Here is a 27,697-nt window from a genome sequence, read left to right as displayed (position 1 = left end):
TCAACTCATCAAAGACTTGGGGGATAATAAGGTATATAAATTACCGGAGGACAAGCCCCGTCAGTTTCGATCTTTCGGGAATGTACGGTCCCGGTTCCGAGGACAGCACCGGTTTCGCATCGGAAGGGGAGGCTCCTTTTCCCAGAAACAACAAGGTCCCAGGTCTCAACCGTGGTCTCCTTCCTTTCGAGGCAGGCGACCGCAGCGATTGGGATCCTCGCAGCACTTGCCCGCCGGAAAACCTTCGCAATGAAGGCGCGCGGGCCCATTCCTCCTTCCCCCGCATCAGAGGTCGGTTGTCCCTGTTTTGGGAGGAATGGGTCAAGGTCACGTCAGATCAGTGGGTCCTCGATGTTGTGCGTTACGGTTACGAGTTGGAATTTGCTCAGCCCCTCTGGGACCTTTTTATGATGTCTCCTTGCGGTCCTCGGGAAAAGCAACTGGTTATAGCCCAAACTGTGAACTGCTTATGGACCCTCGGAGCAGTTTTGCCCGTTCCTCCAGATGAGACAAGGACAGGCCGCTATTCCATTTACTTCATGGTCCCAAAGAAGGAAGGTACGTTCCGGCCAATTTTGGATTTGAAACGAGTGAAGAAGGCCTTGCGCGTTCCCCGGTTTCGCATGGAGACTCTAAGGTCTGTTATTGCGGCCGTCCACAAGGGAGAATTTTTGGCTTCTTTGGATCTAGCCGAGGCGTATCTTCACATTGGGATCAGGGAATGTCATCAGAGGTACCTGAGATTCATGGTGTTGGGGGAGCACTTCCAGTTTTGCGCCCTTCCATTCGGGTTAGCTACGGCTCCGAGAGTATTTACCAAGGTTCTTGTAGTAGTCGCAGCCTTTCTGCGACGTCAAGGAATATTGGTGCATCCCTACCTAGACGATTGGCTCATCCGGGCGAAGTCGGAGAGCGAGTGCAGGCGAGCAGTCCAGTCGGTAGTACAGCAACTTCAATCGCTAGGTTGGGTAGTCAACTTTGCCAAGAGCCAGCTTGTTCCGAGTCAGCAGTTGGAATTTTTGGGAGCACGTTTCGATACCTTGGTGGGCAAGGTATTCCTGACGCAGCAGAGGATGGAGAACCTAATGTTTCAGGTACGGAACCTACTGGACCTCATTTACAAGTCATTGGGCATATGGTTTCTACTCTGGAGATGGTGCCGTGGGCCTTTGCACATATGCGGCCTTTGCAAAAGGCTCTCCTTTCTCGCTGGGACCAGAGATCCGGGGATTACGGCGTTCAGTTGCCACTGATGGAGCCGGCGCGGTCCAGCTTAGCTTGGTGGTTGATCCCGGACCATCTCTTACAGGGAGTGGACCTCGATTCCCCCCCCCCCCCCCCCCCCCCCCCCCGTGGGTGTTAGTGACGACGGATGCCAGTCTGACAGGCTGGGGAGCGGTCTGTCAATCACGAGCGGTACAAGGAACATGGACCCCCTCAACAGGCTTCTTGGTCCATCAACCATCTGGAAACCAGAGCGGTACGTCTAGCCTAGCGTCACCTTCTTCCGATGGTACAAGGTCGGGCGGTTCGAGTTCTATCAGACAACGCAACCGCAGTAGCATATATAAATCGCCAGGGCGGCACGAGAAGTCAGCCGGTGGCGGTCGAAGCGTCCTTGTTAATGACCTGGGCGGAACGTTATCTAGCCCGCATCGCGGCCACTCACATAGCAGGCGTACACAACGTACAAGTGGATTATCTAAGTCGTCAATACTTGGATCCCGGAGAGTGGGAGCTCTCGACCCAGGCAATGAGTCTCATCACCCGGCGGTGGGGGATGCCGCGCCTGGACCTGATGGCGACTCGGCTAAATGCCAAGACAGCGCGTTTCTTCAGCCGGAGACTAGAACACGGTTCGGAAGGGGTAGATGCACTAGCGCTTCCATGGCCTTGTCACATCCTACTATGTGTTTCCTCCCTGGCCCCTAGTAAGCAAGGTGTTAAGACACATAGAATCCCATCGCGGTCCAGTGATTCTAGTGGCTCCCGAGTGGCCAAGAAGACCATGGTTTGCGGATCTAGTCAATCTCACGAGGGACGGGCCCTTACGTCTGGGCCACCTTCCGAACCTACTTCGGCAGGGACCGGCATTTTTCGATCTAGCGGATCGCTTTTGTCTGGCGGCTTGGCTTATGAGTGGAGGCAGTTGAGGAAGAAAGGCTATTCAGAACCTGTCATTTCCACGCTGCTTCGCGCGCGGAGGCCTTCTACCACGCTTACTTATGCCAGAGTGTGGAAAGTGTTTGACTCCTGGTGCGCTGCCTCTGAAGTTCAGCCACGCCGGGCGTCGGTAGGGGATATCCTTACGTTTCTGCAGGATGGTCTGAAGAAGGGTTTGGCTTATAGTTCTCTGAGAGTCCAGGTAGCAGCTCTGGGTTGTTTGAGAGGGAAGATTGGAGGATCCTCTCTCGCGTGTCACCCAGATGTAGCCAGATTCTTGCGGGGCGTTCGGAACTTGCGCCCTCCTCTCAGAGCCCCTTGTCCTTCGTGGAGCTTGAACTTGGTTCTCAAGGGCCTCACCGTAGCCCCCTTTGAGCCTCTTAGGCGGGCCTCCTTAAAGGATCTAACACTCAAAACCGTGTTCTTAGTGGCCATCGCGTCCGCCCGTCGGGTATCGGAGCTACAGGCACTTTCGTGCAGAGAGCCGTTCTTGCGTATTTCAGACTCAATCGCATCCACGTACATTGGTTGTGGTAAGTCGGTTCCTGAAGGGCTCAAGGCCCATTCTCTACGTTCTCAATCAACTTCCTGGGCAGAAAGTCAGCTGGTTTCTACCCAGGAGATTTGCAGGGCGGCCACGTGGAAGTCGTTGCATACCTTTGCTCGACATTATCGGGTCGATGTTCGAGGGCCGTCGGCTGATTCCTTTGGCAGCAGTGTAATTCGAGCGGGACTCTCTGGGTCCCACCCCATTTAAGGCAGCTTGGGTACATCCCAGCAGTCTGGACTGATCCTGGTACATACAGGGAAAGGAAAATTATGTTCTTACCTGATAATTTTCGTTCCTGTAGTACCAAGGATCAGTCCAGACGCCCGCCCGATATTGTGTCAGGAGAGTCCGCTCGAATCCTTTTTCCTATAGCTGTTCCACTTTGGACAGGGTAAGTGGAGATCCATTTCATTTCATTTTGGGGGTGGTGCCTTATTAATGAAGGGTTAGTGTTTGCATTGTTTGCGCATTTCGTTTTATTCAGTAGGTTGCTGTTTTTTTTTCCTTGACAGAATTTTACTACTTGATCTAGACAGTTGCCATGGTTAATTGGCTAAGTGAGCAGAGGAGTTATTTTACTTTTCTTCTGCTTTGATATCAATTATACTGAAGGATTGCAGGTGGCACACCAGTATATCTAGGGGGTGCTTTCAGTTTTCTCTCTGACTCCATCTGCTGGAGGGGAGGCATAACCCAGCAGTCTGGACTGATCCTTGGTACTACAGGAACGAAAATTATCAGGTAAGAACATAATTTTCCTTTATTTTTCCCTATATGCATCACCTTGCACTTATCCACATTAAATTTCATCTGCCATTTTGATGCCTAATTTTCCAGTCTCACATGGTCTTCCTGCAATTTATCACAATCTGCTTGTCTGAACAATTTTGTATCATCTGCAAATTTGATTATCTCATTTAGTGTGTTCACTATATTGTAATTCTGTTTACTTGTGGCTTTCCAAGAACTAAGCCCACACCTAATATGCATTAAATAGCCTAATACTGTAAGGGTGCTTTGAGGAGGTTTTCTATGAGGATGGTCTGGTTTATGGAGGAGAAGAAACAGAAAATAGCATAAAAACAACCGATCAGACATGTAAAAATAGCCAAGGCTGTTGAAATGCTAAAAGTAGGCTAAAGTTTAACCAATATGTTAAAGGTCAGCATTGAGTTTCACATCTGCCTTCTGGGTTCAACTTACTAGAAATCATTACTTCTCAAGAGGAGAAGCAGGATGACAGTCCTCACATATGGGTGACATCCGATGGAGCCCGTCATGGAACTTTAATCTCAAAGATTCTAGAGTTTTCAGCATGCTCTGAGCATGTGCAGCTGTAGCCACCTCCCTGTCTTTCAGGCAGAGTCCCTCAGTCTTTCTTTTTCTGTGTGGTCGTGAGTTCAGCTTTGCCTTTCTCACAGTTAATGCTGTGACAGTTCTGGAGCTGCAGGCAGCTGTTTATGCAGCAGAGCCTTTGTGTTTGTTTTTACCTCAATTCCCTTGCAGTTTGTGTTTCTCTCTTTCTAAAACCTGTCTGCTGCACAGTGGGCCAAGTGCACTGTGCAGCCAACAGAGGGTTTTCCCCTTAATAAATGATGATTCATCTGCAACTTATTCCTGTATCCTCTTGTCTGTTTTTGCTTTGTCAGGTGCCTGTTCGGACTGGCAGTGTGTGCAGTCCATTGTAGTCGGAGTAAGCATCTGGCTTGGGGATTTGCATGAGTTCCTACCCAGGCAGGAGTTCCAAGAAGCTCTGTCTGACCATTGCGCATTGATGGAGGCTCAGACCATGAAGGGATTCAGGACCAGATGTTCTTTGGGAAGGAGATCTCATCCTCCCAACACTCCTGGAAACTAGTCTTCTTGGCTGGTGCCCTGGATGACATAGCTTCCCCTCCTGCTTGTCAGATTAATCTGGCACTGCATCTCCTTTGGAGAGAGCATGAGCCTGGCAGTCATCTTCACTGATTCACATAGGTGCATGCCTGGCATCTGTTGCCCATGCATATCTGTGCCAAGCACAGATGACCCCAGGAGCACATAGAGTGCTGGGAGTGCTGCAGTCATTTTTGAGTGCCGGGGTCACTGTCGAGAGCTATGGATGCCCTCAAGCACTACAGATGCTATTGAGCACCATGGCCAACACTACACTGTTGGCGCCCTGGATCGAGGGCAGTAGACACAATCATGCACCGGGGCACCATCGATACCGTTGAGCATCATGGATGCCATTGTGCGCCATGGGTGCCTGTGATGCCAGCGAGCACCACAGCCATCATTAAGCACCATGAGCACCATTAATGCTGCTGAGTGTTGTGGGTGCCAGCAAACACCATGACATGGTGGCAGTTGTGCCAGGGTGCCATTGATGCCAGTGAGTGCCACAGACACATCAAGCATCATAGGCACCACAGATGCCATTAAGCACCATGGCATTGCAGTCAGTGCCAGGGGTGCCATCATGCGCTATGGGTGCCATCAATGCCAGCAATCCCTACACACCAAGCCCTATGGGCACAGTGGCATGGGAGCAATAGGGTACCGAGGTGGTCATATAAACCACGGATGCTGCAGAGTTCTACAGGTGCCATTGAGCACCATAGTGCCATCAATTGATGCTTTCAGGGGCTGTGGGTATCTTCGATGCCATCAGGTCAAGTACAGGGGGTGCCAAAGAGCACAGCAGGCATCATCCAGCTCTGTGGGTGCCATCAGGCACCAGAGATGCAAATTAGCACCATCTGCACTGTTGAGAGGGATGCCATGGGTGCCATCAAAGGACTTGGTGCCACCGCTGCTATCAAGCGCTGAGTGTACCATAGTCACCTTTGGTGCCACGGGACACTATAGATGCTATCAAGTGCCATTGAGCACTATGGAGTCTCTTGACACTGAGAGGGCCTTGCCTGCCATCAGGCTACAGGGTTGCCCTCAAAGGTTGAGGGCAACTTTTGAGGGCCTCAATATTAAGCACTGTGGACACTAACAAGGGCCACAGACACCATCAAGTGCCATGGACAACTTGGATGTCGTGGAGACCTTTGTCATCGTCCGCTTATGTGCCATGTCACTGAGTACCTGGGTTTGCCATCAGGCGCCTGGTTGCCATCACACGCTATGATCGCAATCGGCTGGGTGGCTGTTAAACACCATGATCACCATCACCCACCATGGATGCCATGGGCATGCTTGGTGCTGGGGGCATTGTCCACGTTGTTGAGCATTGCAGGGCACCTTAGAGGCACCACCATTGAAGGGGACACCTTCCAGCGATGTAGGGAGATGTAGTCTGTACCATTGCGCTCTCTTGAGTGCGGTGAGTGCAGCTGCCAACATAGAGCATCATTGGGACAGTGGAACGCTAAAGATGGGGTGACCTACTGGCTGGGGTCATCTATTCCTCTGATCACTATGCACACCACCAGAGTGCTACCATCACTGTCGGCACCATAGAGTGCCTGGGTACCATCGGTGGTAGAGTTACCATTGGCACCATGGGCACAGTTAGTCATGCCTGTTGTAAAGGGCACCTGGGTGCTGTAGGCTCTGGTGCCATTCCTTCTGTTGCACTGTGGCAGGTGCCATGCAGGATGTCACTGATATTGCGCACCATCTCTACACATACCAAGATTTCTCACAGGACAAGCAGGATGGTAATCCTCACATATGGGTGACATCACAGGATTGGAGCCTAATCACGGAAGACTTTTTTGTCAGTTTCTAGAACTTTGACTGGTGCCTACTGGGCATGCCCAGCATGGCACTAAACCTGCAGCCAGCAAGGGTCCCCCTTGAGTCTTCTTTTTTCCGCGCAGCAGTAGCCACGCGGGTTAAAAGGAGCTCTTAGAAATTCCTGAAAGGAATTTTCCTCACGGAATTACTGCAAACTTTCATACCCCACAGGGGTCCCCCTCTCGAATTTTTGCTTCCACGGTACTCCGGTAAGTTTTTACCTGACTCCGGTTGATTCCCATCGAGTTTGGCCCTCGCGGCCTACTGGCTGTCGACCGCACCACGGTTCAATTTTTCAAAGGCCATGGGGTTCCGTCGGTGCCCTGACTGTGCTCGCACCATGTCCATAACAGACCCCCATAAAGTCTATGTAATGTGCCTCAGGTGTGAGCATGATGTCCTGACTTGCACCAAATGTGCCTTAATGACACCAAAAGGTCGCAAAGTCAGAATGGAGAAAATGGAACTTCTCTTCCGTTCTCAAATTCCGACACAGTCTATTGCTTCAACGTCGTCTGATCCGGCGCTGTCCACTTCGCGCCATCATCAGGCACCGGCCGGTGACCGTCCGGCGTCGACAACTTCCCGGCCATCGACTACCTCTACACCCCCCCCCCCCCAGGACCGAGGGGATCAGAGAGAGAAGCATCAGCATCGACTCCGAAAGCCTCGGACCATCGATGAAGGGAAATCATCGACCTTGCCATCGTCTGAGCCGCCATCGAAGAAACCCCGTCCAGAAAAGGCATCGACCCTTTCTGAGACCGGGTCACAGAGGCAACCCTCACCCGGACGGGTATTGGGAGCCACGCCTCCTTCTTCCCTTCCGGTGCCGGGGCTGGTTGCTCCAGGTCTCCATGAAGAGCTGGACCCCGGATGGTTCAGGAGGCCATCGACAAGGCAATGCAAAGGTTCCAGGTTCCTCCAATGCCGACCCTGGCATCGATTGCGGAACCGATCACCGATCCCATTCCGGCAGTGCTAGCACCGCTGCTTTCGAGAATGGAATCTTATAGCCACTTTTCCACCGATGGACCCCGGGTCACCAATGGCTCCGGTGCCTTCTCCACTTGCTCTGTCATCGGGAGGAGAAACACCATTTTGTCTTCCTCCCTCGGGAGTCCTGCCAATGCCTCAACCATCAATGCCGGTGCGGCCATTGGCGATGCCGATCCGTCCATCGGTGCCCTCAATGCCTGTATCGGTGCCTCCAGTAGCTCCCTCGATGCCTTCAGAGCCTAGACCGTGACCTTCTGGAATACCTTCATCCCATCCCTCTCAGATTCCTAGAGGGACAGGTGCTGATCCCTATGACACCTGGACCAACGATTCGTCTCCAGACACTGATGATTTACCATCACCGCCCTCTCCTACTGAAAGCAGGAAGTGTTCTCCTCCAGAGGACTTATCCTTCATTAATTTTGTGAAGGAAATGTCTGAGTTGGTTCCCTTCCAATTACAGACTGAGCAAGACGATAGACATCAAATGATGGAGCTGTTACAATTTCTGGATGCTCCCAAAGAAATCACCTCCATCTCTGTCCATCAGGTTTTTTTGGATCTTCTCGAAGTATTGGGAACACCCTGGTTCGGTAGCACCAGTCAACCGGAAAGCAGATACCACATACTTGGTCCAGTCAGCTCCAGGGTTCCAAAAACTTCAACTGGATCACCAATCTGCCCAAAAGAGGGCACGACTCTCAAAGCCCCATTATTCCTTCCCTCCAGACAAGGAGCAGAAATTCCTGGATGCCATTGGTCGGCGTGTCTTCCAGGGATCAATGCTTATCTCTCAGATCGCATCTTACCAGCTTTATATGACCCAGTACAACAGGGTCCTATTCAAGCAAATACAGGACTTGGCGGAGTTTCCTCCTCAGCAATTCCAGGAACAGCTGTAAGCCCTAGTTCACAAAAGTTTTGAAGTGGGGAAACATGAAATAAGGTCCTCTTATGACATCTTAGACACCACTTCTAGGGTTTCTGCAGCTGCTATTTCTGCAAGAAGATGGGCCTGGCTTAAGACTTTGGACTTACGTCCTGAAGTCCAGGACAGATTGTCCAATCTGCCTTGCATCGGAGACAATCTGTTTGGTGAACAGATCCAGCAAACAGTGGCACAACTCAAGGAGCATCATGAGACCCTTTGCCAACTCTCTCTGCCTTCTGAATAGTCGACCAAACAACCATTTAGGAAGGACTCCAAAAAAGTCGTTCTATCGTCCATAGAAGTCCTATCCACCACCGTCTAGAGCTCGCTCTATGAGGCCTTTCCAAAAGGCCCAGGCCGGACAACCTCGTAAGCAAAAACCACAAGCAGCTCCTCAGCCGGGCCCTGCTTCCGGTTTTTGACTCCTGCATAGAGAGCAGCGGCCAGCTTCCACTGCCGCATGTACCAGTGGGAGGTCGACTGTGTCATTTCAACAGCATATGGCTCACGATCATCTCGGACCAGTGGGTCCTAGCCATAATCTCTTAAGGGTATCACCTGAACTTTCTCTCCATCCCACCGGCTTCCCCACCTCGGCTGACATGGGGAACATCAGACCATTCATTTCTACTGGATCAGGAAGTCTCCCTCCTCCTTCAATCCAGAGCAATCGAACCAGTGCCCTACTCCCAACAGGGCCTCGGGTTCTATTCCCGGTACTTTCTAATCCCCAAAAGGTCTGGCCGCATTCGTCCAATTCTGGACCTGTGTGCCCTCAACAAGAACCTCAATGAGAAAAGTTCAAGATGGTAACCTTGGGTTCCCTCCTTCCTCTTCTGCAAAGAGAAGACTGGCTCTGCTCTCTAGACCTCCAGGACGCTTACACATATATCGCAATAAATCCGTCTCATCGCAAATTTCTGCGATTCCTGGTAGGCCCACAGCACTATCAATACAGAGTGCTTCCATTCGGCCAGGCATCTGCTCCACGAGTTTTCACCAAGTTCCTCGTAGTAGCAACATTCCTCAGGACTCAAGGTGTCCATGTCTACCCCTATCTCAACGATTGGTTGATCAGGGCTCCCACTCAGCAAGCTGCTCTGTCGTTCCTACGTCTTACTTTACACACTCTGATTTCGCTAGGATTTCTCATCAACTACGTGAAATCCTTCTTAGTCCCATCTCAAACTTTATCATTCATAGGGGCAGACTTGGACACCTTGCAAGCAAAGGCATTTCTGCCCTGACAACGAGCTCTCGCTCTCATTTCTCTCGCACACCAGCTACAGTCTCAACATCGCTCAACTGCATGCCATTTCCTCATTCTGCTAGGACACATGGTGCCCTTGGTACATGATACCCCAATGGCCCGCTTGGCCATGAGTCATGCAGTGGACTCTAAGGTCACAATGGACTCAGTCCGTTCAACCACTATCAACCATTATCCACATTACCGACCCACTTCGTCAGTCTCTAGCTTGGTGGAAAAATCGGATCAATCTCCTCCAAGGCCTGCCCTTCCAGGCCCCAAATCCTCAAATAACTCTTACCACCGATGCTTCCAACCTCGGTTAGGGAGCACATGTTGCCAATTTGCAAACCCAAGGAGCTTGGTCTCCAGAGGAAGCCAAACACCAAATAAATTTCCTGGAGCTACGAACAATCAGATATGCTCTCAGGGTGTTTCGGGATCGCCTGTCCAACCAGGTCATCCTGATCCAGATAGACAACCAGGTGGCCATGGTGTACATCAACAAGCAGGGAGGAACGGGCTCCTACCTCCTGTGTCAGGAAGCGGCATAGATATGGGCGGAGGCCCTTTCCCACTCGATGTACCTCAGGGCCACTTGCTTGCTGGGAGTGGACAATGTGTTGGCAGACAAGCTGAGTTGCACCTTTCAGCCGCATGAGTGGTCTCTCAACCCCACAATAGTGAGCTCAATATTCCAATGTTGGGATTATCCTCACGTAGACCTTTGTGTCACCTCAAAACCGCAAAGTAGAGAACTTTTGCTCTCTCACTCGCAGCCAACACCAACAACCAAGAGACGCATTCTCCCTCTCATGGGCCACCGGTCTCCTATATGCATTCCCTCCACTTCCACTTCTCTCGAAGACTCTCGTGAAGTTTAAGTCAGGACAAGGGAACCATGATCCTCATAGCTCCTCACTGGCCATGCCAAGTGTGGTTTCCGATTCTTCAGGGCCTCTCCATTCGCAGACACATTCCCCTGGGGAAGGACCGATTTCTGATCACCCAGAACAACTGGTGCCTTCTACACCCCAATCTTCAGGCCATGTCCCTGACTGCCTGGTTGTTGAAAGGCTAATTCTTCAGCCATTCAACCTTTCGGAGCCAGTTTCCCATGTCCTGATTGCTTCGCAGAAGCCTTCCACGCGAAAACCTTATTTTTACAAATGGAACAGGTTTACGTCATGGTATTCCTCGCTGTCACTTGAGAAAAAAATGTGTGAAGCTTGCTGGGCAGACTGGATGGGCCGTTTGGTCTTCTTCTGCCGTCATTTCTATGTTTCTATGTTTCACCATGAAGTTTCTAGACTATCTCTGGTACTTATCAGAGTCAGGTCTAAAAACTTCTTCCATCAGGATGCATGTCACCGCGGTAGCTGCCTTCCGTAAAGGTGTTGGGGATGTACCCATTTCTGTACAACCCCTTGTGACACACTTTTTGAAGGGCTTGCTCCACCTCACACCTCCACTACGCCCTCCGGCCCCTTCTTGGGACCTCATGAAACCACCATTCGAGCCTCTCCAATCCTGTGATCTTCGATATCTTGTATGGAAAGTGATTTTTCTTCTAGCAATCACTTCCGCTCGCAGAGTTAGTGAGTTACAGGCCCTAGTTACCTATCCGCCTTACACTAAACTTCTGCACGACCGGGTAGTACTCCGCACTCACCCTACGTTTTTGCCTAAGGTAGTATCGCAGTTTCACATTAATCAATCCATTATACTACCAACCTTCTTTCCCAGGCCCCATTCTAATCCAGGAGAACAGGCTCTGCATACCCTTGACTGTAAACGAGTTCTAGCATTCTATCTAGACTGTACAGCTACCCACAGGAAAAGTACTCAATTTGTTTCTTTCCATTCCACCAAATTGGGACAGCCTGTGGGTAAGCAGAGTCTCTCCTCCTGGTTAGTGAACTGCATATCCTTTTGCTATCAGCAAGCAGGCATTCCACTTCAAGACTGTGTTAAAGCACACTCTGTCTGGGCTATGGCAACTTCAGTAGCGCACCTACGCTCTGTTCCGTTTCCTGACATTTGCAGGGCTGCTACCTGGAGTTCTCTCCATACCTTTACAGCCCATTATTGCTTAGACAAGGCTGGAAGACAAGATTCCATCTTTGGCCAGTCTGTCTTGCGCAACCTTTTTGCAACTTGACGTACCAACACCCTTCCACCTGCCCGTTAGGGTTCAGGATGCCCTCTACCAAATTCCACCCCAGTCCTTGTGCCTATTGCACGTCTTGGGTACATTTGGTGCATTTCTCGGACATCCTCAGCTCAGTACTCATCCTCAGCTCAGTACTCACCATCCTGCTTGTCCTGTGAGAAAGCAGAAGTTGCTTACCTGTAACAGGTGTTCTCACAGGACAGCAGGATGTTAGTCCTCACGAAACCCGCCCGCCACCCCGCGGTGTTGGGTTTGTTACGTTTTCTTATTTTATTTTTTGGCACTTCCTGTAGCTTTAAACAAGACTGAAGGGGGGACTCCTGCTGGCTGCAGGTTTAGTGCCATGCTGGGCATGCCCAGTAGGTGCCAGTCAAAGTTCTAGAAACTTTGACAAAAGTGTTCCGTGATTGGGCTCCATCCTGTGATGTCACCCATATGTGAGGACTAACATCCTGCTGTCCTGTGAGAATACCTGTTACATGTAAGCAACTTCTGCTATACCTTCTATGCTTGACTGTCAGTGCCAAGTGCATAATTGCAGTGGCTCTTGATCGCTATCAGGAACTGTCAGCAGGTGCCATCATGGGCATCTTCTAATGTCTTCATGTGTCTGGCACCTGGGGGTGCTATTAGACACCAGTGAAGCCACTTCACACACTGTCCAGTGCCTCAGTTTTTTGTGCCCAACCAGGCTGTAGCATAGACTGCTAGGCCCACAGGCACTGCATCTTTCCATGCATGCACGTCCCTGTTTGCATGATGGAGTACTGCGGCGCAGGTGCACAGCGCTACATTGGTAGGATGTAGATTTAGTGAAGGGGCACCCCATTATTAGGTACCCATTGGCATGTGTATCTGTGTGTTCTTGTGCCAGAAGACATCACATTACCTGTGCTCTGCAGTTGCCAGTGCACTGGGTTGTCTTGACTGGGAATGCATTCCTGTTTACTCCATTTTTGGGGTAGATAGCAGGGATACTTCCTAACAGAAGGGCAAGGGCCCTTATAGGCCTCCTCCCTTATTGGCCTTCTCTATGGCATGGCTCTGACTGGGACAATGAGACACAGTCCATGATTTGCATGAACCAGTGCAGCAGTGTGGCCATCTGGATCATTTTCACTCTCATTTCCTGTGCCAGGTTGCCATGTTGACCTTGGTGTCCAACTAGGCAGCCATCAGCAACTGTCCTTATCACCAGTAGAACCTCATAGGTCAGTAATGGTGCCCCACTCTCATCTGGAGAGTGGGAGAGTTTCTGGAATCAAACCGATCCAGTTGATCGGTTCATGCTCCCTGTGCCTCAGGGATAAGAGGTCTGACTATTGGCTTTCAAGGAGTGCCCTCGATAGGTTCCCTCTCTGTGCCTTGTTGTCTCCTAGGACAAGCAGGATGGTAGCCCTCACATGTGGGTCACAACATCCGATGGAGCCCTCTACGAAAAACTTTTGTCAAAGTTTCTAGAAGCTTTGACCAACACACTGAGCATGCCCAGCCTGCAGCTATCCGCGCATCCACACAAGGTCCCCCTTCAGTCTTTTCCATGGTACAGTTTGGAGCTCCACATTTTTCTTGTGTTTTCTCAAAGTTCAAGTTTCTGAGCATCTCCTTGTAGAATCCCCCTTCGTGGTTGGTGCCCCCTTGGTGTGATAGGTTTGGGTTTTTTTTCTTGCAATTTTTACCAACTTTGTGGTCGATTCCCGACTCTCGCCCCAAGGTGACTGCTGGTCATCGACCACACGCTGGGTGGGTTTTTTTTTTCATGGCATCGGCCGGTTTTCATCTATGCCTCCAGTGCCCACGGACCATGTCTCTCTCAGATCCGCATGAGGTCTGCATCCTCTGCCTGGGGGCCTCGCACAACATCTGTGGGTGCCGTCTGTGTGATCAGATGACCCCCCAAAGGGCGGCGGGCGCAACTCGATAAGATGGAGAAACTTTTCAGGGCCCCGAAGTCTGCTCTGTCTACTCCTGCATCTGTCCCATTGACGCCAAGAGGTCACGGGAAACCTTACATGCTTCCCCTAGCTCTTCCTCTCGCCGGTACCTCCAAGGATCGAGGGGATGGTGATCGATGGTCTCACCGATCTTCAGGACATCGGGATCATCTGCTTCCTCGGGACTGGGGAAAGACCGGGCTGAGCACCAAAGTAGATCCCACAAACATCGCCACCAGTCACAGACACATGGCTCTGGTTCTGGAGCGGCTCCTGTGGCTGCCGGGCCGCCATCGAAGCAAGACAGGTCATCTGAGGCCCCATCCTCCAATGCCCCCAGTAGTCCTCAGTGTTCCCCACAGACACCAGTGCTGGGTACCATACCACCTCAGAGATCTGAGGAAGAGCCATTAACACCGTGTCCCCCTCCATCAGTCCTGACCACTTCAGACTTTTAGGAGTGCTGGACCACAGGGTGCAGTCTGCGATGCTCAAAGCGCTCCAGAGCATTGAGCTGCCGGTGCCCGAGCCTCCGCCCTCAATGCTAGCACCCCTGCTGGAGCGTCTGGACGTAGTCTTGGGCGCCCTTCCGATGCAACCGGTGCCCGAGGGACCCTCTGTTCCCCAGCGACCACAGATGCCCCCCACCAGAGCGATCCTGATTCTCTGGTCCTCCGAGGAGGACGGTACGACCGGCACCATGGTTCCCCCGAGCCCATGCCGGGTCCTTCCAGCTTACCATGGCCTCCGATCCCCTCGATGCCAGGGGAACCGTCAATGTCTGCGGTGCCCTCGAGGCCTCCACAGCCATCGGAGTCCAGGGTTGATATCCCTCACAAACCTCGCCCATAGCATCTTGGTCCCAGTGAGGAGGAGGGGCTTTATGATCCTTGGGGTGATAACTCCACTGACTTGTCCTCAGATTATTCGTGACCCCCTCTGAGCCCTCTCCACCAGAAGAGCGGTGCCAGTCACCCCCCCCCCCCCCCCCCCCCCAAGGATTTGTCGTTTGCAGGATTTGTCAGGGCAATGGCTAAAGCCATTCCTTTTCAGCTCCTTATGGAGGAGGATGCGCAACATAAGATGCTTCAAGTTCTCCAGTTCATTGAAGCTCCTAAGGTGATTGTGGCAGTTCCTATCCACGATATTTGTAAGGACCTCCTCCTCCACATGTGGGAGCACCCCATTTCTATCTCCCCCATCAGTAGAAAGGCCGATACCACCTACTTTGTGCAGCAGGCTGTGGGGTTTGAAAAACGGGACCTCCCCCACCAGCCTGTGGTCGTGAAGTCTGCCTTGAAAAAGGCCCGGCAGCCCTGCACCCTCCGTCTCTCTGGGTTGTGAGCACAGGGAGCTCGATGACCTGGGCAGGAAGAACTTCCAAGGCGCCATGCTGGTGGCCTGCATCCCCATGTACCAGCTTTCTATGACTCATTTTAATGCAGTCTCTGAAAATGGGTCCAGGATTTTGCTGAGAGCCTGCCTCAACAGCAGAAATAGGCCTTCTCAGCCATTGCTATGCTGAGTCTCAGGCGGGAAATCATGAGGTGCATTCCACCTATGATGTTTTCAAGTCAGCGGCCTATGTAGCAGCGGTGGGCATTGGTGCCAGGAGAATGGCATGACTCCAGGTCTCTGACCTCTGGCCGGAGATTCAGGATAGGCTAGCTGACCTCCCCTGCATGGGTGAAAACCTGTTTGGGGATAAAGGTAGGGAAACGGTAGCTCAGTTGAAGGACCCTCATGATATCCTTCAGCAGCTGCCGCTAGCACCTCTGAAGATCAGTCCTTAGCCAGGAAATCCTCCAGGCCAGGTTCCCGGAAGCCCTTTTATCAGCAGAGGAAATATTATCCTCCTGGGCTCTTTCACCACGCACCAGTTCCAGGGGCTGTCCTTGCCAACAGCGAGCACCCAGGCCCTAATCGGCTCTCCAGCAAGCCCCAGCCACGGGTATTTGACTGGCGGCAAGGGAGCAAAAGTCCATTCATACCCCTGTCACCGGATCCCCCGGTTGGAGGCAGACTCTTGGGCTTCACCCACTGCAGGGAAAAGATCACATTGGACTGCTGGGTCCTCTCTCTCATCCATCAAGGGTACCGTCTGAACTTCAGCTGGCTTCCAGAGACCTCTTCCCCCCCCCCCCCCCCCCCCCAAATGTCCATTGTGGGGTTCATCTGCCCAACAGGTCATACTTCAGATGGAACTCACTACCCTCCTCTTGGGCGCGGTGGAATCTGTCCTTCTCCATCAGCAAGGCCGAGAGTTCTATTCGAGGTATTTCCTCATTCCAAAGAGGAATGGCGGCTTGTGCCCCATTCTCAGCCTCCGGGCGTTGAACAGGTTTCTCCTAAGAGAAAAGTTCAAGATGGTCTCTGGGCACTCGAATCCCACTCCTTCAAAGAGGAGATTGGCTTTGCTCCCTCGATCTCAAGGAAGCATACGCACACATTGCAGTTGTCCCCAGCCACCGGAAGTACCTCTACTTCGTGGTGGGGAAAGCATATTAACAATAAATCAGCTTTGTCTGCCACCCTCTTTAACATATATATGCTGCCCCTATGCCATCTGCTGGCAGGCCTAGGGATAATACTCTACATCTACGCAGACGACATTCAGTTAATTCTACCAATAGATGACACAATTGAAAAAACACTAGAACTAGTAAACATGTACTTAGACATAATAAAACTACTACTAACCCAAATGGAACTAGTTATTAACATTGACACAACTGAATTCCTACACCTTGAAAGAAAACATACTGAAATTATTAAAACCTCAATAACTCTAAGAAATAACCAGAAAATAGAACTTGCCAAAAAAATAAAAAATCTGGGAGTAATAATGGATTCAGAAATTAATTTAAAGCAACACATATCCTTAAAAGTAAGGGAAGGATACACAAAACTTATGATCTTAAAAAGACTGAAACCATTACTCACACCTGCCCACTTCAGAACAGTTTTACAAACACTTGTTTTTTCCAGCACTGATTACTGCAATGCACTCTTACTAGGACTCCCCAGCACATCAATAAGACAACTCAAATACTTCAAAATACTGCAGCCAGAATACTGACGGGAAAAAAAAGGAGGGACCATATAACTGAAACTTTAGCAGACTTACATTGGTTGCCAATCGAATACAGGATAAAATACAAGGCCTTATGCACCATACACAAACTAATATATGATAAAGAAACAGACTGGCTAAACACAGCCCTACGAGTCCATGTCCCACAAAGAAACCTTCGCTCAGCTAACAAAGCACTACTAACAGTCCCTTCAGTAAAATCAGCAAAACTAACCCAAGTAAGAGAAAGGGCCCTATCACTGGCAAGGCCCAATCTATGGAACACAATGCCCACTGAAATCAGATTGCAGAGTGATATCAAATTTTTTAAGAAAACCTTAAAGACATGGCTCTTTAAACAAGCCTTTTCTAAAGAAACGGGAGGGTAGAGAGAAAACAAGTCAGAGAAGCGCAGTTGAGAATGAACAACTTAACAGTTTTTAAAAATGCATGTAAATATAACTATGAAGAGTAACTCAATAACACACCTGGACTTGACCATCACTACTCAAACATCGATTTTATTAATGAGTTTGTAACCGTACTTAATTGGCACCTGTTAGAATGTACGATAACCTACCTATATATACCTTATTTTGTGCCTGTTTGTAAACCGTTGTGATGGTACGTAACTTAGCGACGGTATAGAAAAGTTTTTAAATAAACATAATCCTCAATATCTTGACTCAGCGCTATGGCAGAATCTAATGTAACAACCTGAATGCCAAAAGTGCTCACAATGTATGGAAGACGCTGGTTTTAAAGTTGACCAGTCATAATAGGCTTCATCGTAGGAGCAAGATTGCTATATGACTCCACCTTATTTTTAATCATCGGTCAATATTGATATATATAAAAAAAAAAATTTTGATTTTTTTCAAATGCTTAGTGGATATGACTTATCTGAAACAATCACCACTGGTTTGCTTCATTTTTTCATTTCATTTTCATTTCATAAAATTTATTGATCGCCTAACACAAAGTAGGCCTAGGTGATGAACAGAAATACATACATAGTAAAAACAATAATAAACATACACTTCAGACAAAAATTTTAGTTTCACAGAAACTGGAGAAAAGTACTACCAAATACTGGTATCTATGTCCCTAGATCAAATTATTTATTCGTCAGTTGACATTAACGAGAACTCATAGCAATTACTCTACTCACATTATTCTCATTTTCTAATAACCATGTTCTCACATTCTTTTCTCTGATAACTGAATTACACATACTTCAGGCTGTTACATATTATAAGCACGATGGAGTAAAAACTCTTTAAATTCTAATTTAAATCTTTTAACATCATCCAAAGACCTCAATTCCACGGGAATGAGATTCCATTGCGTTGGAGCTGCTATGGAAAAAGAGGTCTCCCTCGTACTAAACAACTGAGCATGTCGAACTGAAGGGATCTCTAAAAGATTCAGTTGAGGAGATCTCAAACATCTTGTAGGTTTATAAATCCGTAATAATGCATTAAGCCAGTATGAAGAATCTGAGGCAAGAAGCTTATAGACTATCATGCCAATTTTAAACACAATCCGCTCAGTAACTGGCAGCCAATTAAGCCAATGAAGGGTAGAGAATGAAAATACAGGTAATGCAGATGAGAATGAATTTACTCAATCCTACATTTAAAAAGTAATATCTCAAAGCAATAGTAACTCAATAATATACCTGGACTTGACCAACATTACTCAATGATTTTATTTATGAAATTGTAACCGAACTTTATTGGCACCTGTTAGAATGTACGATATCCTACATTTACTTACCTTAGTCTATGTGCCTATTTGTAAACCGTTGCGATGGTATATAACTTAGCGACGGTATAGAAAAGTTTTTTTAAAATAAATAAATAAACATAAAGTAGGCGTGATCCGCGCAAAACGCTTAGAATGAGAAACTAACCTGGCGGCTGAATTCAATAAAAGCTGTATTGAATGAATCAAACCTTTAGGTAAACCAATATAAAGACTATTGCAATAGTAGATATGCGGGAATATGATCACCTGTATCACTGTCATAAAGTGTCTTAAACTAGCTAACAACCGGAGTTTAAAGAAACTGATTTTAATAAGAGACCTAATCTGAGGTTTGAATGAAAAGGTAGAATCAAGCAACACACAAAGGCTTCTTATAGGTTTACCTAAAGAAAATGAGATCTTATCTATAGACACTGTATCATGAGAAGGTATCAAATGTGGTCGATGAATGAGGATAATAGTGGTCTGTCTTGTATACAACAAGAGTTTATTTTGTCTCGGCCATTGTTTAATGGTGTCCATACACAAAAGTAGAGAATCAACTGTTTCTTGCCACGAATGTTGAACTTTTATGTAAAACTGAATATCAGCATAGATCTTAAAACCATCGGTGATAGTCAACAATTTAGCAATGGGGGCAAGATAAATATTAAATAACATAGAAACATAGAAATGACGGCAGAAGAAGACCAAATGGCCCATCCAGTCTGCCCAGCAAGCAACATTGCTGAAAGGGCAGAGCCCTGTGGCACCCCAGCTTTCAACTGTTGAGATGATGAACATAAATTCCTGAATTTGATGGATTGAGAATGCTGAGATAAGTAACTACTAAACCACGCAGGAACTATTCCTGAAATCCCACATTCCTGAAGATGACATAAGATTTGATGATCAATTGAATCGAAAGCAGCAGTAATATCAAGCGAAACCAAAAGAAATTGTTGCCCACTATCAAGACTCTGTTTAATAGAATCAGCCATAGAGATAAGAAGTAATTCTGTACTTAGACCACGACGAAATCCAAATTGATGAGGATTCGAAACCTCATTTCTTTCCAGGAAATCAGTTAGTTGATTTAAAACAATCCCTTCAATCACTTTAGCAATAATAGGAAGCGAAGAAATAGGTCTATAATTCTCCACCTTACTAGCATCTAAATTAGATTTTTTAAGCAATGGCTTAACCACTGCAGATTTCAATACGGTGGGCATTATCCCAGAAGTAAGCGAGGAATTTACTATTTGAGTAATGGAAGCTCTCATGAGATCGAAAATATCTTTAAATGTCACAGTAGAGACATTTAAAATGGGACACATAGTGCTATTTAAATTTGCAATTACATTTGCAATTTCGACAGAAGAAACTAATTCAAATTCAGATCACAAATTTGACGTAGTTACAACCAATTCAGAATACCAAGGGGCCACATCTTTAAAGGTTAAAAGTACACTTTTCAATTTCAAAGCAAAATAATTAGCAAACATATCAGCTGAAAGTGCAGACAAATCAGAACTATATTCTAAAGTCTGCTTCTTAGTTAACCTATGCACAAGATTAAACAAAGCTTTAGAATTATTACCGATTTCCTTTATCTTTCTGGAATAATATTCCTTTTTTGCAGATAAAGTATCAGACTGATATTTTTCCAAAGACGATCGATAAATTGAAGCGGTTTCACGCGAAGGATACTTAAACCATTTACGTTCATTTTTCCTTAACTGTTGACGAGACAATATTAATGCCTGGGTATTCCAAGGTCGAATACTTTTCTTATTAGATGCAGAGTCAGAAAAACACCTCAAGTCTCTGAGGGGGGAGATTCAAGATGGCTCCCTGAACGGTCGCATACGCAGATGCTCCCGAGGATTCTTAAGTTTTCTTCAGAAAAAGTTACCTTTGCAAGCGGTATGCCTCACAAGAGGAAAGGGAAAGTAAGGGTGTACCCACCTGAGCCCCTTCTTCCCCCAGGGCAGCGGGTAATTTCTCACTATGCGACACCCATATCAAATACTGGAGTCTCGAGCCCTGCTGGCGAGTCGGCAGGAGGCACGACGTCACCTGGGGAAATATCGTTGACCCTGCCAGAGCCGCAAGAACAGCCGAAAGCACCTCCTCCAGGCAGCGCCGGGACGGTAGAGTCGCCGGTGAGTGAACTCGCGAGAGTGTCTTTGTCAGGTGGCCAGAACGACGCTGAGCTGGATCGGGAGAGACCCTCAACCTCCTCTAGATCTCTGGAGGGATCAGTATGGATTGGGGAGAGCCCCCAGAGCCTACCGCAGAAAATTACAACAGGAGCCGGAGAGAGTGAGGTAACAGTTTTGAAGAGCCCCCTGGAGATAGTCAGACCAGCAGTGATAACTATGGAATCGCTCTGGAACTTGATTATGAGGATGACAAAGGTATTTAATGAGCATACCCAGGTAACAGAAGAAAACTCACAGAAATTTGATGTTACAGAATAATATCAAATTGAAAGAAGAAGAGCAAACTAAAGCCATGACTCAGGTTGAAAGTGATTTAAAACAACGGGCTGGTTTGAATGCTGAATGTATGAAAGATCAGGTTATTTCACAGCGGAGGTTGGAATCGGTGGAAAATTACCTGGGACAATTAAATATTAGTTATGAATTTTCCTAAAGTGGCTGGTGAAATACCTACTTTAACATTTAAAAAGATATTTGAAAGAGATCCTGAAAATTCCAGAAGATCAAATACCAGCATTAAAAAAGATATTATTCCTGAGACAAAGCCAGATACAGATATCCCCAACCGGGGATACCGGAGGATTTGAGAACTTAACAGACTATTTAGAGAATTCTGGGCTTGAAGTTGTGGAAAGACCATTTTGTTTCTCTTTTTTTTTCTCAGAACATGACTGAGCAATAGTAATGAGAGATTATTTTAAAACTATGAATATTCCTTATATGGGTGGGTTAATTCGTATTTTTCCTGACCTTTCTAGAGTTACTCAGTTACGCCGAAAAAATTTCCTAACGATGCGAACAGAGGTTTTGGCCCTGGGCACAAATTTCTTATTGAGATATCCGGTGAGGTGTGTAATAAAGTACTCTGGAAATACTTATGTTTTCTATAATCCAGAACAGTTAAGGGAGTTCTTAAATGCCAGAATTGTCGTCCCAACAAGTCAAAGCTCGCCTATTTAATGAATGATATGGTTTAAAGGAGAGCCTGTAATAATAATTTTCTGCTGAATATTCCTCTCTTACCTTATATCTCTCTTCCCCCCCCCCCCCCCCCACACACACACACACATATTTCTTTAGAAAAAGAATGAAAGTATTATTTGCCTATCTTAAAACTTAGGTTTAACAATTTTCCTTTATGTAACTTTGTTTACATATTAGAAGAAAGTTTTCTTTGTTTTGTATTATAAATAATGGCATAAATAAAAAATTAAAAAAAGAAAAACACCTCAAAGGAGCTATGGCATTCAAAGAAGAGTTCAAATATGAAACCCATTCATCAAAAAAATTGTTTATATCACTATTCTCTAAGAGATCTGGAATTGCAACAAGAGTATCTTTGAGTTTACTAATGTCTACAAATGATCTCTTCACTTACCCTTCTCCCTTAATCAATTTACTAACACCATCAATTCCACCTTGTAAAGAAAAACTAATCAAAGAATGATCTGACCAGGGAACAGCCTTCACAACTGGAGAACTGCCTAGCTGAAATTTGGCAGTTTTTTATTAATAAAAATCAAATCAAGAATATTACCCAGTCGATGTGTAGGTGATAGAATGACTTAAGACCATCCCAGAGAACATAAAATATCATTACACAATCGAATCTGAGGTTGTAAGATAAATTAAAATCACCCAATAAAATCATATCATTTAAACTAACAGAAGCTAAAAATAATTGTTCAAACAATAAGGCAAGATTAGAATGTAATGTCTTAGGGGGGCAATAAACAAGACAAATAGAAAAATTTGAAGTATACACAAGTAAAAATTCCGGATTTAATGAACCACTGAGGTTTTGAGATTTTAAATTCAAGGCTTCCCTACAGATAATTAATAAACCACCACCCCTTCCTTTAGCCCTTGGCTGAGAGGAAAAAGTATAACCTAAAGGACACATTTGATTGAGTAGCCAGATCTGAATGCAATAACCAATTCTCCACAATACAAAATACATCAGGTTTCTCATCAACTATCACATCATATATAATTTGAAATTTCTTCCTAACTGCCTGAGCGTTAATTAACAAAACTTTTAGATCACCTACACCAAAATCCAACTTCAAGTCTGACTGAGATATATTCACTAAAAACGATGGACGCTGCAACATCCTATTTAAACCATTTTTCCTTTTAGCTAAAGAACCATATAAACCATTCCCGACTACAACAGGAATGGGCTGATTATAAAGAGGAGAAACCTCAAAATCCACAGCTGAACACTCATCGCGCACAAAGGAGCCCCTTTGTTGTGCTCCTTCATCAGCGCGACAAGTCGCCCCCTGCTGGCTTTTCACCCCCCCAAGCAGGTGACATCATTAGGGGGGCATGCTTTTCCGCCCGATATGCTGGAAACAGGGCTGGAAGCAAAGGGAGCAAAGTTTTCAAACCTGCAGGCTCTTCAAACCTGCAGGCTCTTCACTCTGAAGCCTTCGGTTCTTAACATGCACAATCCTAATATGGAACCTAACATCGTGTAACTACAGTAAGGGTTATTTTTCCCTATATGCAACACCTTGCACTTGTCCACATTAAATTTCGTCTTCCAGTCTTGCAAGGTCCTCCTGTAATGTATCACAATCCACTTGTGATTTAAGTACTCTGAATAATTTTGTATCATCCGCAAATTTGATAACCTCACTCGTCGTCTTCCTTTACAGATCATCTATAAATATATTGAAAAGCACCGGTCCAAGTACAGATACCTGAGGCACTCCACTGTTTACCCTTTTCCACTGAGAAAATTGACCATTTAATCCTACTCTCTGTTTACTGTCTTTTAACCAGTTTGTAATCCACGAAAGGACATCGCCTCCTATCCCATGACTTTTTAGTATGAAAACATTTTATTAGTTTCAAATAAGCAAATACAACTGCCACAGTGAGGAAAAGGGTTCTGCAGTTTGGAGATATGAACAAAGTATAATTAAATGTCTTTCCCTCATATCCACACCCTCCCCACCCCCCTCTCTCCTAGCAGTCACTCCGAGATTACAGATATTACAAAAAACATGTATAAGAGTCCGAAATCCGCAGGGCAGTGAACTCATCCAGTCGAACCTAAGGATGTTGGGCTAGATCAAATATTGTTGAGAACTAAGCTGCGGGCTCTGTGTGGCAGGGATTGCAAATATGGCTTCCAAATCTTTAGAAATTTCCGCTTGTATGTTGGGGAAAGGCATAACGAGAGAGATTCCATATGCATCAGACGATGAAATTGGTTACGCCATTGCCAAAAGGATGGAGGAGTTGACTCTTTCCATTGTAGTAGGATCTGTTTCTTCCCCACATAACACGCCTTTTGAAAAAGAATGCGTATGGAAACTGTCCATATTGTCCTTAAAGGAAGATAATCAAATAACAGGGCACGTGGGGAGGGTGAAACAGAGACATCCAACAAACCATTTAAATAATGCAACACCTGGGTCCAAAATTTGCTGATGTATTTACAGTCCCAAAACAAGTGTATCAATGATCCTACTTGGAGATTACACTTCCCGCATAGTGATGAAAATGTTAGCTGAGAGCGGCAGGCCATCAGTGTGGAGACATAGGCTCTCCATAGGAATTTAAATTGCATTTCCCTGTAACGTTGATTGGAAGTCACCACTGCAATGGAATGAAATCCAGCTTTAATCATATTACCAGTCAATTGGAAGGGATGATCTGTCTCCCAGCGACCTTGTAATAACCGCCACAATGCTTGTCCATCATTCACACTTAGATGCTTATAATAGTTGGAAAGATAATTTTCTTAGTAGCCTCTCATGAGGGACTTTGTCAAATGCCTTCTGAAAATCCAAATACACTACATCTACTGGTTCACCTTTATCCACATTTATTAACCCCTTCAAAAAAATGAAGCAGATTTGTTAGGCAAGACTTGCCTTGGGTAAAGCCATGCTGCCTTTGTCCCATTAAACCACATATTTCTGTATGCTCTACAATTTTGATCTTTAGAATAGTTTCCACTATTTTTCTCGGCACTGAAGTCGGGCTCACTGGTCTATAATTTCCTGGATCACCCCTGGAGCCCTTTTTAAATATTGGGGATACATTGGCCACCCTCCAGTCTTCAGGTACCATGGATGATTTTAATGATAGGTTACAAATTTAAACTAATAGATCAGAAATTTCATTTTTGAGTTCCTTTAGTACCCTAGGATGCATATTTGTTCTCCAAAAATGGTGTTAGATACATGGATTTGCCGCCCAGTGAGGGTGGTGAAGGCTAAAAACAGTAACAATTCAACAAAACATTGTAGAGGTGTAGCATATCTTTGATAAAAAATCCAAAATCAGGTAAGCTATGTTGTGTTATAACAGAAGTGGCATACTAGATGGCTTTGCAGTGTATGCACTGTCAGTTTCTGTTTTTGTGGTGGATATAAGTTACCAATCAGCACTAAAATGTACAGGAGACCAGCTTTTACTTAATTCCATAATATGAAAACTGTTGGTCTTGAATATCTATTTTCAGAATGTGAAAAAAAGCTTCATGTTCACTTTTGTTTTTTAGGTTATTACTCCTGGAGAAATACTGTAAATGGCTCATGGTTTATCCAGTCCCTCTGTGAAATGCTGAACAGACATGCGAAGGAACTTGAACTTATGCATATCCTAACCAGAGTTAATCATAAAGTGGCATTAGAATATGAATCCTCTTCAACTAGTCCAGGATTTAATGCAATGAAGCAAATCCCGTGTATTGTTTCTATGCTGACCAAAGAATTCTATTTTACTAAGTAAACTCCTCTATATATAAGTGAACAAAAAAGTGAGACATTCAATGAGATTAGCCACTGGCATTGTGAAAACCTAATTATTTCAAATTCATTAGCTTGAACTATAAGAAGACACAATGGTATGCATTGATATTTTTTAAAACAGGAGTACATTGTATCACTAGCCTGGAAACTTAATGTATCAATGAAACCTGGAATATTATTTAGAAGTTTTTTTTCATTTCCTTGGATGAGTTCTGGGCTCTTAAGAATTTTGTGAAAATGCAATTAGTTCTTCCCAAGAGTGAAGATGGAAATACTGCTGTAAATGCTCCACAGCTTTGAATTAACTACACAATGGGTTCAGAAAGTAAATACTGTTGTGATACAGTAGTTAAAAGAAAGCTGTATCCTCTGTACCTATATACTGAGATAGATATCGGTATCTGTTATAAATTCTATTAATGATTCCATATTAAAATTCTTTACAATTCCTCTGCATTGCTAGAGGCAGCAGTGTTGGCAGCAAATTTTTATATTAATTCTAGTCTTACTGATTCTAAATGATCCACATTGAATATGTCAAATGACGACATGCATTGCATGACCAAGTGAATTCCCATTCTATGTGTGATGGTTTGACTCCTCCAAATATAACCGTTTGAAAGGATTCTGTGGTTGCTTGACAAATTTCAAACTTGACATAGCTGTAACATTTTCAATATGCAAAGGGTTAGTTTTACTGCTTGCCATATGTACTTTTGAACTACTGCATTGTACACAGAGGGTATAGCTTTCTTTTAAGCAATAAAACATGACAAGGTGTATATTAAAGTATAATGCATACCTGGCATTCTTAGTCATAACCTTTGTATCATTTGAACAGATGTAGGTGTGGCATGTTATTGCACATATACAGTGCTTTTCAATTGAGAATATAAATGACTCAAGGAAATAGAAGCCTTCTCACCTCAAACTGTCACACATAGATTCTGAGCAAATGCTGAAGGCCAGCTAAACACTGATTTTCATGCTTGCTGCAAGTGTGGTGCATTACCAGGATTCTGGTACATCTGGAATAGTGCAGTAAAGCTCAACTATTCTGTGGTCCAAAATCATTGAGGATACCATTCAAGAATGGTATTTATCAGGCTGTTGCAGAAAGGTGTGTTTAGCCCAATGCACAGTTTTACTCATAGTTGTGTGCTTGTTTTCTGTGAGTAAACCTTACAGCCAATGCATTAAGGAGTTTTATCTGCAGAAAATGTGAGGGTAAAACTGGGAATACTGCTTAGTGCCATCATATGGAAATCCTATGGAAATAAGAGCATTAAGTAATACTTCCAAATGCAGGGAGGTACTGGCCAAATGCACTGTCTTAGCGCTGAAAACTTAACTACTGGGCCAGAAATAGTTAAGTTTCCAACATTGCTTTGCCGACATCTAAAATTTTTTAAATCTTTTCTGCCACTTACCAAAGTAAGTATAAACTTATCTAAGTGGCAGCTGCTGATGCTTAGCCGGAAAGGTTTATACTTCTCTGGGTAAGTGGCAGCAGCAGCTAACTGTGCTGATTGGCCTGTCAGGTACACAGCCCCTCCCCCTTCCCAAATTTAAATCGATCTGTCAAATGCAAATTTGCATAGAAACCCCCCCCCTTTTTTCTTTTTTTTAATTTAAACTTCCGATGCAGTTGCATAACACTAGCTTACTGCATCAGGAGTTTCAAAACAATTTAATCTGGGTGTTAAAAATGTGTCCACACATTTTAAAGCTTAAATTATTGCATTGGCCTGTGACCTTTTTACAAGGTAAGAGAACGTAGAGTTAATACAGTCAGCATGATTTAAATAGAAATAACCCACAAAATTAAGAGAGAACATAACATAAGAAATTGCCATGCTGGGTCAGACCAAGCATCCATTAAGCCCAGCATCCTGTTTCAAACCAAGCCACAAGAACCTGGCAAGTACCCAAACAGAAAAGATCCCATGCCAATAATAGCAGAGGCCATTCCCTAAGTCAACTTGATTAATAGCAGTTAATGGACTTCTCCTCCAAGAACTTATCCAAACCTTTTTTAAACCCAGCTACACTAACTGCACTAACCACATCATCTGGCAACAAATTCCAGAGCTTAATTGTGCGTTGAGTGAAAATAATTTTCTCCAGTTAGACTTAAATGTGCTACT

General features: G+C 45.7%; 1 protein-coding gene across 3 annotated transcripts in view; it reads left to right on the top strand.

Annotated features, from left to right (window-relative positions):
* The window catches only part of CASP3 (caspase 3), a 91,764-nt gene extending 65,413 nt beyond the window's left edge, over nt 1–26,351 (top strand). For all 3 annotated transcript variants that reach the window (XM_029585216.1, XM_029585147.1, XM_029585070.1), the window contains exon 7: nt 25,301–26,351. In XM_029585216.1, the coding sequence (XP_029441076.1) occupies nt 25,301–25,530 (230 nt within the window). In that variant the 3' untranslated portion in view covers nt 25,531–26,351. The remainder of the gene's footprint in view (nt 1–25,300) is intronic.
* The last annotated feature ends 1,346 nt before the right edge of the window (nt 26,352–27,697 follow it).

Source organism: Rhinatrema bivittatum, chromosome 1, assembly GCF_901001135.1.
Source record: "Rhinatrema bivittatum chromosome 1, aRhiBiv1.1, whole genome shotgun sequence".
Taxonomy (NCBI): Eukaryota; Metazoa; Chordata; class Amphibia; order Gymnophiona; family Rhinatrematidae; genus Rhinatrema; species Rhinatrema bivittatum.
The sequence above is the reverse complement of the archived record's forward strand: the minus strand, read 5'-3'. Positions and strand labels throughout refer to the sequence as shown.